At 39.2% G+C, this 12817-nt stretch overlaps 1 protein-coding gene across 5 annotated transcripts in view; it reads right to left on the reverse strand.

Moving 5' to 3' along the window:
- Positions 1 to 12817, reverse strand: part of ANKIB1 (ankyrin repeat and IBR domain containing 1) — a 101990-nt gene that overhangs the window by 61110 nt on the left and 28063 nt on the right. For 3 of the 5 annotated variants that reach the window (XM_042801637.1, XM_042801638.1, XM_032991564.2), the window contains exons 2-3: positions 10305 to 10399; positions 4849 to 5114 (exon numbers count right to left, since the gene is read on the reverse strand). In XM_042801637.1, the coding sequence (XP_042657571.1) occupies positions 4849 to 5036 (188 nt within the window). In that variant the 5' untranslated portion in view covers positions 5037 to 5114; positions 10305 to 10399. The remainder of the gene's footprint in view (positions 1 to 4848; positions 5115 to 10304; positions 10400 to 12817) is intronic. The other 2 variants (XM_032991562.2, XM_032991563.2) reach the window with 1 other exon arrangement.

Raw genomic sequence — 12817 nt, forward strand, 5'->3', positions numbered from 1 at the left:
TAGTGGGAAAAATATGCATATAAACAATGTTGATCACTTCAGTAACTAACTGGCACTGGATGATGTGGACCTCCCAGTTACCTCACACGCACACGTACTGCAGATCCCCACTAACTGGACTTAGACACTACCAGTACCTGGGGCCCCTGGATTCTCTCATCTCCAGTTGCCTCAAACAGGCTTTCTGGCTGACCTGTGGACTTAAAGCTTATTTGAAACACAACTCCCAGGCCACTTACCCCACTGGCTGGCTAGTCCAGCTTGATATTCATTAGCCATTACACATGGATATATGTACTGATATATGCATGCACTCTGGTCTCTCCAGCTGTTGGCACCCCAGGCTCAGGGACACCTCTGTCACGAGGTCCCTACTTCAGTACTTAGACCTCCATACACAAACATGCACACAGCAGAGTCCTGTCACCCAGGAAAATAATTAGAAATACAAGTTTCATGGGAAGATAGGACAGACTGCAGAAATCACGCATGGTCTGACAAGCCACCCATTTCCATGTCACTGGCTCATTTTAGCTCCTGCTCTGTTGTCCCAAACATGTTCTTCCCCAAACCACCTTGATCCACGTGGTGGGCTGACCATTGCTGGCTACCAGGTGCCCACCCAGCCACTCTCTCACTCCCCCCTCCTCAACTGGACAGGGGGAGAAAATACAACAAAAAAGCTTGTGGGTTGAAATAAGGGCAAGGAGATGGCTCACCAATTACTGTCACTGGCAAAACAGACTCAACTTGGGGAAATTAATTTAATCTATTGCCAATTAATAACAGAGTAGCATAGTGAGAAATAAAAACAAAACTGAAAATGCTTTTCCCCATAATCCCCTTCTGCCCAGGCTCAACTGCACTCCCGACTCTTCTACTTCCTTCCCCACTGAGCAGCGGTGGATGGGGAATGGGGGCTGTGGTCTGTTCGTAATGCTTCATCTCTGCTGCTCCTGCTACTCTGCCTCTGCTCCAGCATGGGGTCCCACCCATGGGATACAGTCTTTCCAGAACTGCTCCAATGTGGGTCTTTCCTACGGGCTGCAGTTCTTCAAGAACTGCTCCAGTGTGGGTCCTTCCCACAGGCTACGGTCCTTCAGGAACAGACTGCTTCAGCGTGGGTCCCTCACGGGGCCACAGGTCCTGGCAGCAAACCTGTATGGGCTCTTCTCCATAGGCTGTAGCTCCTGACAGGAGCCTGCTCTGGTGTGGGCTCTCCGTGGGCTGCAGCCTCCTTCAGGGCACATCCACCTGCTACAGTGTGGGATCCTCCCTGGGCAGCAGGGGCACAGCCTGCCTCACCATGGTCTTTACCATGGGCTGCAGGGGAGTCTCTGCTCTGGCGCCAGGAGCACCTCCTCCCCTCCTTCTTCTCTGGCTTTGGTGTCTGCAGGGCTGTCTCACATTTTTTTTTCACTCCTCTCACAGCTGCTGTGCAGCGTTTTTTACCCTTTCTTAAATATGTTATTATGGAGGTGCCACCAGCATCACTGATAGGTTCAGCTTTGGCCAGTGGTGGGGCTGTTTTGGAGCTGGCTGGAGCCAGCTGTGTCCGTCATGAGGCAGCTCCTGATCTCTTCTCACAGAAACCACCCCTTAAGCTCCCTGATATATCTTGCCACATAAACCCAGTACAATCTCCTCCTGATGGGTGTCACAGCTGGGACATGGGATGGACGGCTCTCCTGTGACAGCCCTGGAGCAGGGGGCTCCTTCTTCTGATGAACTTACTGGGATCCCTCCTGCCGCTCCACCTTTGGGCTCCCCTGTGCTACTGGGGATGAGCCCTCCATCACACAACCTCACCCCAACTCTATACAATCCTACTAACTGGACAGAGAAAATGAGATAGCTGCAGTTACTGGGAACTGCTGAGTGCGAGGCAATAACTTCTGGCAACTTCGAGCAGTGCTTCAAAAAGTCTTGTTTGTGCTAATTAGCTGTGACCAGCAATTTTTGTTAAAACAAACTGATCTGTCAAGTAAACATTATTCAGGGCTGCAGACCAAACAAAAGTTATATATTAACGGAACGTCTAACTATTTTCTGGATTTTATTTCAACATTTCTAATATACCAAAGCTTTCTATGATACTCATGAAAAAATATCATAGAAACAACCCTAACACAGTCTTGATGAATCTTGTGAAGAGAAAATAAATTAGCAGCAAATTTTCAAATGTTTACAGCTCGATTATATACTAAATCCAGTTTCTGGGCTGCAAATGCTGGATGACTTGGCACCGCAGCCAGATGACTTGGACACCTGCTGTAAAAATACTGGGCAGTTCAAAATCATTAAGAAAGTTTTGTTGGTTTAAGAATCTGCCAGTAGACTTCATGCTGGATTATACAAAGTTTGACCAGGTCAGGAGTTTTGCTTCATGACCCTTTATCTTCTTCTCCATTTTCTTGTTTCTTCACTTCTGAGATTGCTATACCAGGATGTCCCCAACTCCCTTTCACCGCAAACTCGGTGCCTGTGCTTTCACCACATCTTTGGATAGTCACCATCAGCCATACATCTGGTAAAACGGAGTGTGTCCCTTTGCCTCAGTATTTGGTAACAGCATTGCCAGATAGGTTATTTCTAAGCATCCCAGAATATCTCTCTCAATGTATTCTGTTATGCAAAAGGTGCACTGACAACTACACTGCACTACTCTATTTTGAGAAAATTTCACACAGTGAATTGTAAAACACATGTCAGTTCATATCCACCTACAAAAATACAAATATCAGCCTGTAAGGAAAAATTGAATAATATGGTATACATATGAGTAACATCAAGAGTTTGAACTACAAGTTAGTGCAGCTAGAGATTCCCAAATATTTGAGATAAATACAAAATATTATAGTATTATGGACATCTCATATTTGTAAATTTCTCTCAAAATACAAACAGATTAAAATTATTTTATTTTGGGCTAATATACTTCATCAGTAAATTTAAACATTCATTTTAATATTCAGTTTATTTAATCTCTGAGATATCCAGGACTTTCTGTATCAAAAGGAAGAGGCTTAACTGGAAATCACTTGTGCCCTTTCTACTATCAACTTTGCAAACAGGCACACTGCAAGTCTGACACTTATTCACTCTTACTACTTTGTTTAGATAAAAAGGCTACATTTTTGTGAAGCATGTTGTAAAGAGGAGTTCTGAACAAAGCCCTTAGAAAGACAGCAAAAAAGCAAATAGTAAAAAAAACCTCAGCAAATTACTCCTAGCAACAGCGACAATTCTAACAGTCCAGGTTTCCAGAAGCAGACTCTAGCAAACAATAGCACCTTCACTATGTTTACTGGCAAAAAATGTATTGAAAACCTTGGACTCAAACTAGAAAAAAACGGTTATTCTTTTGATAACCTGTTTGCAAAGTGTGCAAAATAAAACTGAGTTGCCTGTTGAGACTTAGATGCTGAAGGTCCCATGTATCTAATGGTAAAATATAATTTCCAATTTTTTTTTTTTTTTAAAGACAAAGCAATTATTTGAGATCTCATCATAAAGGTGCAGTATGAATTAACTAATGGACTGCTCAGAAGTCAGTAATTACGACTCAATTTCTTTCCATATGTGCAAACAATTTCATGTGTCCTTGTTGTTTCAATTAAGCTATATTTTCTTAATATATATTTTCTTGAGAGAAATAACCTGAAAATCTCAGAGAACAAAAATGATACAGACCACGTAAGTAACAGCTGGATGTTATTTTAAATAAGTTCAATTAAATTTTTCCTATAATTAAAGAATCGGGAATGGGGAAAATTTGGGGATGTTAACAAACAAACAAATAAATTCAGTGATGAAATGAAAACATAAATTAAAAACAGAAATACAGAATACATGGAGGAGAAGAGAAAAATATTTAGCAAAAATCAAGATAAATGAGAAATTATAAAGTATAAAAAACTGTTAAGCGAATCAAAAACACTGAAGAAAAATTTGTGGTAGGAGGCCAGATAGCTAGTAATATTACAGCATATGAGGGACAAAACAAACCTTATGAATACCACAGACCCATCAGTAGATGTAAACACAGAGATGAAAAGAATATTAATAATACACTTCAGTATATATTTCCATTCTGTTTCCTAATATATGGAAGAGGAGATTTATGAAATTCTCTCTAACTTACTACCTACTGAAGAAGAGGTTTAGCAATGTCTGCTCAGTGTTAACTTCATGAAATCTAGATCAGAATAGCTTGTACCTGCAATGTCTGATATGGGTAAGATGTTAATCTTTAATTGATCTTAGAGCACTGACAAAAATACAGAAGAATGGAAGTAGCTAACATTAGGGATTGCCATATATGTTGACTGCAGCAGCAATAAACTTACTCATTATCAAGATATTAATATTCACCGTTATTATCCAAAATGAAAAATAAAAGCTGCCTGAATAACACAAGAATAAACATATATTGTGCCATCTGGAAGCAGATACAATCAGTATGGTTTCCATTAGGTACAGCTTTACAAACAGATTATTTTAAGACAGGAAAACATGTCAAGAACAGTGGAACAGTCACTGTTTTCAAAGAATCGTGGTATAGGAGTCTTCAGGAAGCAAGCTAAAACTGTCCCAGACTAATGTTACAATGAAGGAAGCAAGATACTAAAAATAAAATTAAAACCTGTTATACCAGTCTGTAATTACAGACTAATTTGCATGTTTTCTATTACTACGTGAACACGTTACAAATTCTGTGTCTGCAACACACACATACGTATGGACATGTATGTGCACACACATAAAGTGTATATATAACCTAGCTGACACTCTTGTCTTTCTTAGGTCAGTTATTCACACCCAAGCAAAACTCTGAATCATACTTACCCCAGTATACGGTTCATTCCATGCCTAGCAGCATAATGGAGTGGAGTATTGTGCTGGTATGTTTCTCCATAAGAAGTATTTGGGTCAAGAGTTTCTTTTAGCTGAGGGTTGCTCTCATAGATTTGGCAGGCCAAGTTTTCATCTCCATTTATAAGAGCTTTGCGGAATTTGGTGGTTGTATTTCCCATGTTGCTATCCTAGCTATCAATGGCACTTTTTCCTTTCCCCTTCATCCACTTGTATGGTTTTGTAACATGCTTCACAGCCTAAAAAGACAAACAATATTTCAGTTATTCTGTAAAACACTCTTTCCTGGATAAATTCACCCAGCGCTACAGCACTGTAAGCAGGCATGTGAAGAAGTACACAGGGCCTGTAAACTCTACACATGAACTGCTGAAGTCCTTCTAGGTAAATATACACAAATTCCCAATTCTTCACAGATTATTTCCCTGATAAATTTGGCCACCTCCCAGTGCAAATATCCTCACTACCTATACTTCTTGAACATACGGAAAAGAAAAAAAATGGCCAATATCCACCTGCATAAGACAGGGATGAACACTGATTTTCTATGCATCAGAAGTGAGGTAGAAATTAGAATCGATTTCAAAACACAGTAGAACCAAAGCAAAAATCTTAAACAAGGAGGCAGAATTCTTCAAAAGCATGCAAGAAAACAGACATCAATTTAACTTTTACTTAAAGAAGATGACGTAAAAATGTGCTTGAAGCACCTGTGCTTGTGTAGGTGGGTGTAAACAGCACCCTTCTGTGCCAGCAAGATGAATGCACATGAACACAGGAATTACCATGTCCCCATTTTAACAGTTCTGCTAAGAAGACTCTTTTAAACACCTAACCCCATTTTTAAAATGATACTTAAGAGATGAAAATGAACGGGTCCACAAAATGCCAGGCATTATACTGGCACAAACCAACTGCAGCTTACAAGTACTTCAAAGTACCTTCCAGCTGCTAAGCTCCCCAGCCTCTCACCTTTATCTGATGGAGGGGACCAGCAGATTGAGTTGCATAAAGACAGGGCAGACAGAGCATCTCCGCTCATAAGATGGGATAAGAGAAGCTTATCAGGTCACGCAGTCAGAAAGAGCACACGTTGGTTTATGTCAGGGGGACAGACAGGGGACTCAGCACCAGGCTGCAGCTGGTAACACAGTGAACCATCTAGGCCTCTTTTGTGCATGAGTCATCCCATCCAGACTGCTCCATGCCAGACCTTTCACCCCACAAAGCACACCCTGGGATCCAAATATGCCAGGCACAGCAGGTTAGGAAACAGATTTTTATGTTGGGCACATATAATCAGGAGAGCAGGAGCTGCTTTGTGCTCAGTACCTTATATTCAACTTGTTGAGACTATCTCAAAACTTCTATTTCTATACTGGCTTTCCAGCACAATTACTGGTGCCCAGACAGCCTTAAAGACATAAGAAATAGAGGAATCCAACGGCTCTAGACCTGCACAGAATCCAAGGAAAACTGGATGTGGATGCAATTAATGTGAAAAGGATTTGGGGAAACCCAGGGAAGAGCTGCAATGAGACATTTTTTTCTCCAGAGTAGTCCTTTCATGAGCTGCTTTCCGCTACTGTTGTGAACTTACGTGTCATGCTGCATCCCAGTCTTACTATAGCTTTGCTCATATCTCACTCTGCACTAGATTCTATCAGTGGGAGTCCTACACTGTCTCCTCTCTACAGGTCCTCTGAGAGGTCATTTCATGAAGGGGAGGGGAAAGATCACTTTCATCCTAATCTCACCAGTGCCGTCAGGGCTGCATGAGGAGAGTGGTGGCCTTTGTGACCTCCATTTTCATCTCCTTTTCCTAAAAAACCCTGGTGAGACAACCCTTATTTTGGAGTTGTGCTCTACCTTCTGATATCATTGTGTGAGATAACAATGAGATGGCTGAATCAGCTGACTTGACATGCTAAACATGTTGCCAATGTTCTTCTCCTCTGTGACCAGACTTACCTAACAAGCAACTGCGTTAAGCAGCTGAAAGTTTATCATCATCATCATGAAGTAGGCATTAATCTTAAAGCAAATGCACACCCTTCATATAGGGTTTAGTTATATACACAAACTAAAGCCCAGATTCTTCAAGCACACTAAGGATTCTGCAGCATTTTGTATCTTGCCGTCATCTCCATAAAGTATAAACATGCAGATACTATGCAGATATAATATTTATATTCTTGAAGAACAACACTGCATGTTCACATTACCATGTCACAGCTCATGTGTTTTCAGATGCAGAAACAGCTGCATTACTGAAAATTGGATCATTACACGATTTAATGACAGACTGTACAAAACCTAAGATAAACACTACACTCTTTTCAATCAATTTTCAAGCAGTTCATATTACCTTCAACACCTAGGATCTCAAAAACAACTTGAAAGAATGATTTTCAGTAAAGTCTGTTAATGAGATTTGTTTATGGTATTACATTATCTGTCAATCCCTATCCACCACCAATAGCTCTCGAGATTATGAACTAAATGAGACAAGAAGTGGTGCTTGAAAGCTATCATGTTCCTAGAATCTTCATGAAAATCAACAATGAAGATCACACTAGAGCCCATAACAAGGAGAAAAGCACAAAACCATCTTCCAGTATTTGAAATTAGAAGGTAACAGCACCAATTGCCATACACTTATTTCTGGAAATTAGCACATGGATAGCTTGCGTCAGCTGCAGAACATGCTGCCTCTTGCCTGAAACTGGAACATTAAACAAACCCGGGTAGGGATGAGAGAGGGTGTTGAGTGTAACGAGATAAGATGGTGTCCTCAGTTGGAGGAGAAGCTGGGGCAGGGTGGTAATGCTGAGATGTTGAAGAGGAGGTCTGAATGGATTTAGGCAGAGGTCTGGAAATGCATGGGAGAACTGAGGGTCTGTGTAGGATGGCTCTACAGAACTAAAAAGCTCCAGTTATTGCAGTGCAGAAAAGGCAAAAATTGTAATCTCATTAACGCTATTGCACAGTGAATAAGCTTTATTTATTTTTGATAGAATATGGATATATTACATGGTAGCACAGTCTTCAACAACTAAGAATATAAAAGATGTAGGCACATTGCTTGAACTATTATGTACATTATCATAACATCCAGGGATTTTAGGAATACGCAGCATGTACTGCATAACTCACTGAACAAAACAGTGACATCTGCTTCCATGAAAAAAGCTTACAGCCTATACGCACAATAAAGGGCTACATATGATACCAACATGATATAGAAAGTTGAATGAAATAAAAAGAGTAAAAATACTTGTCTGTATAACAGGACCACTCTCCAAATGAAAAGATTCTTGGTGAAAGGGAAGGGAGAATTTGAAGAAGGATTATGAAACAAAGCTATGATGTGGCTTTGAACAGACACAAGTGAAACTCCCTGCAAAACCAGAAATCAGCACAAAACTATTGAAAATTTAGCAAATTACGAATGTAACTATAATCATCACATTATCAAAATAAAATGAAAGATGATAGAATGGGGATAGCCCAAGAAAGCCCTTCAGGTAAAGGCAAACAGCTTTTATTTGATGTGATAGCAAGAAACCAACCTCTGCAAGAATGCAAGGAGAGAAGTGACAGGGTCAAAACTGACACAGAAAACAATTCCTTACTTAAAGTACATGATATGATAAACCGTACTAATGCCTTTCACCTTCATACAGCATCCACAAGGTCTTTCTTCTTTAACACTACAACAGGCATTAGCCTTTTATGCTTTGGAAATTTGGTGGACCACGGTGTAGTTTTGTTTTCTGAATTATCCATTAAACATGCCAGCAGAAATACAGGAAGACGGGAGAGAAGCTGAATCTGTAGCCTGGCTGTAACAGTTGGCTCCCAGTGTGTTTAGAAGTCCAGAAGAAACCAAGATGTGACAGCTGCTGCCTCTCTCAAGCTGCCATGGCTCATGAATGCCCTGCTGTAAAATATTCAAGATCTGCCCATTTGCAGTCTTCAGTTCATCTTTCAGCTAACAGGCCAACTACATCTGCTACCAAAAAAGCCTCCACTTCAACTGAACTAGAAAAGGCACCAAATACAAGCAGATGCAACAAACTTCTGGATCTGAAAATGGCTGAAAGGGACCCAGTGTGCTTCCTTTTTGTGTTGTTTTTTTTTTTTCCATTAAGAGCTTCCAAGCCATTACGTGTTCTCAGAGGACAGTAAGCTATAACAAGGCCAATGCTGGAACCAGGCAGTGATTCAGAAAAAGGAAACTTGGTTTGCTCTTTCAACCTCTAATTTCATGTTTTTGAAGGTGAAGGGCATGTAATACATATATTTCCTCCTGGAAGTGGGGTAACAAGTGGCAGGGAAGGGGCCTGGAAGGTCCCGCTGGTCCACAACCTTAGGGATCTGGAGAACTCCTGTGGGCTGAATACAGGGGCTGCTAAAGCAGTTTTGGCAGCTCCCAGGCTCTCATGGGTAGTGTGCAGTGTCAGTGTCACCAGCCTTGCTTTGCTGTTTGTATAAACCCAGCAGCTGAAATCCCTAGGCTGTTTTTTAATGGGCCATATTATAAAAACATCACAGTGGAACAAAAATGACAATTTTCAAGCATTTTATCTTAATAAAATGAGACTTGAATAGAATTTTACAGTACAAAGGCAAGACATTTGTTTCATAGGCAGACCTATTCATTAAATTTTAAATTCTCTGATAACAGAAGGGCTATATCATAGCCTTTACCATAACCACAAATATCATAACCTTTTACACCAAAGAATACAGGAAAAATTAAATGCAATGTTTGCTAATTAACCCATATTATTTCAAAATTCCAGTAATCAACCATCTAATTCAAAATCAGAAACTGTATTTACTGCTCTATTATTGCCAAATAAAAGTTCCAGCTTAAACAAAAAAACACAATACAGGTTACACAACCCATCTTAAAGTCTAAGGAGAGATTCTTACAAACTCAGTCAGGGGCATCACACTTATCTGCTTTGGCAACGAACAGTAAAACTTCAGTGAGCTTATTAGCAACACTGCTAAAAGCAACCCTTTGATATCATAGCTCTATAAATATTTAACAAAGAGACAGCCACTCTCATAGGAGCTTGAAGACTGAATACAAGATGAAAAAAAGGGTAGATACAGAAAGACATGGGTAGAGCAAGGTAAGAAGATTTTGAGAGCAGTTGCACCAGCTGCTCAATTACTATTGATTTTTCCATGAGCATCATCATAGAAGTGAGTTTGAAGGACAATTGTAATGGCTTAATATGATTTTAAAAGGAGTTCCTCCTTTGAAATATTGCCACGGTGCTTGCTAGAAATTTGTAATGAATGATAAAATACTGTACAAATGGAATCAGGTAAGCATTTTTGAAGCATCCTACTTTTAACACCCATTTAGGAACCACATAATGAACACACAAGTCTTTCATGAGATGACGTACCTCTCTCAACGTGCATTTGAATTGCTTTGATACTGAAGCAGATTTTCTCATGGAATGCAGCACTAGCACGTGATCATACAGCAGCCATTCTGTATCTTGGGGAATGAAGAAAATGGAGACATACTGTACTACACTGTACTGAAATCTATCAAAATCAGTAAAAAAAATACTCAGGTTTAACTAAAAGAAGAAAAGCTATGTATTTCTTGCACCAAAAAAATCTATTATCTATATAATAAGCAAAGATCAGTGATGGATGTAATCATCATTTGTAACCACTTATTTTACAAGGTAACACTGTGTAATTCCACAGTTTAACCCTAAAAAGTTTGAATACAATTTCCAGCTTAAAAAAAGTGTACCTCTTATTTGACAAAAGTAGTTTTTCATGTAAATTATAAAAACATTATTGTGGAATAGCTAAGTGGGCCAAGCTCAAAGAAGTAAGACTTTACATAGCCCCTCATCATGAAATCTTAATATTATTAAAATAAAATACATTATTGACTATAACTAAGCATACATTACATGGCTTCTACACCCTTGGAAAGACAAGAGATAATGAATTGCTTACACAAAAAGGATAAAGAAAAATATATATTAAAACTACTTGTTTTACAAAAGCATCTGGCTTTTACTGAAAGTATAAAATACTACATTGCATTCTAAAAGCATCTTCTGTTTCAAGAACAGTTAGTCAAAAGGTAACTATTTTATTTACTTTGGATACTGCAGTTAAACAGCTCATTTTTAAAAGCTAAGTTTCTAAAATACATACTGCAGAGTTTGTCCTGCATTGCCAGTTTATTGCAGAAGGGAATCATCAACAGCTTCGTGGTTTAGGAGAAAGCCTAGTAACCTGGAATATTTAGGAGGAATGTCATGCCATGATGCAGGTAATTTTAATACTCTCTGTTGGGATGGACTAACACAAATGAAGCAAGTCAAAAGTTATGTTCAAAAACTCTCAGGATACCAAGCCCTCTCTCAAACACAGCAGAAAAAGCCTTGGTTAGTTCTCCTCTTCCTCCATTGCTATCTCACCTCTCCTCAAAATAAAGAGTACCACAGTGCGAAAAAATTGCTCACTTTACTAATAGGGTAAAACTAAAAATGAAACATTCAAATGTGCATACCTACTTTAGGTATGGCTGGCAGAGATGTCTATATTTAAGATGTAGCAGAAAAAGTTAGGCTAAAGATTATTTTTACGTGTTTACGGTAAAGACTTAAGATTTGTCAAATTTTAATTAATGGGCAAAAATTGGTCTTGCTGGATACCTGCATCTGGAGGAACATTTCTGCAAAGTTTTAAGTAACAAATGCACTAGCAAAGCTTGAGAATCAAGTTATGGAAAAGTGGTGGTGGAGGGGCTTGTTTCATTTTGGTGTTTGGTTGTTTTTTGGTTTGGTTTTGTTTTAAACACACTGAAATATTCTACGGCTTGTGCCAAAAGTTCTTAAGTCATCAACAAGAAATGATGAGAGCACCTCTGCCACATTAAACCTCTGTGAATGGAACTTGACATCAAATTCAGTGCTACATTTTACATGTCAAAGAACAGACCAAACCCATAATTGATATGCCAACATCCCACCCTCTGTAAAATGATCACCAATATAACATTCTCTGTGCTTTAAGTACCAAGGTTGAAATGTGGCAATAATGTTGAGAGTTGACTTGAATAAAACATTGTGTAAGGTACTGATACAATTAATTATTTCCTCATTTATACATTTGTGGGATAGAGAGTCTAGCAACTTATATTACAACCTCTTTAAGCTGGCATATATACCAACAAGCAGAAGGCTTAAAGTTCTTGCTCAACTCAGTAATTTGAGACTTTAGTTTACTGACTCAAGCACAAAGACTTTCATTCAGGTGGAGTATTTTCTTTCAGATACACTTCTTTCACAACTGTAGTTTGTAGAGAAAAAGGGATTTTAAGAATGACTTTGGGTTTTTTTGCATTGATACATTTACTGGCATGCAACAGGGACATCTGCAGCAGAAACTAGAAGCAGTTACCAGTTTAAGGAAAAATTCTGCATAGATATAGTTAAAGTAATTGCTACATTAATTTTGATGGTGTTGACTACAGTACTTGCATTCACCCTCTAAATGAAATCTGGTAAATCCACTGTGGGGTAGGTACATACACACATGGCAGGAGAGGTAAGACAGCGAAATCAAAGGTATACTGTGATAGCTAGATGAAGACAGCATCCCTGCAGATACTCAAAGGGAAAAAAAATCCAGTGGTACAACCTAAAAGTAGCATCTGGTTTTGTGCATCTTTTCCCCCCCACCCCCTCCCCAGTCCTTAGGGAGAGTTATCATTCTGAAACTATGCAATGGAATACCTAATAGTCTCACTTGTAATTGCAGATCATTTCATATTCATTCTAGGGTACCATGTCTTTAGAAAATTACTTTAAAAATAACAACAAAACCCTCAAAGTTCTCTAAAGTTCAGGAAACACTTTGGGATTTTTTCCCAATGCACTGTTTG

The sequence above is a fragment of the Tyto alba genome, unplaced genomic scaffold (assembly GCF_018691265.1).
Source record: "Tyto alba isolate M040663 unplaced genomic scaffold, T.alba_DEE_v4.0 Super-Scaffold_38, whole genome shotgun sequence".
NCBI lineage: Eukaryota > Metazoa > Chordata > Aves > Strigiformes > Tytonidae > Tyto > Tyto alba.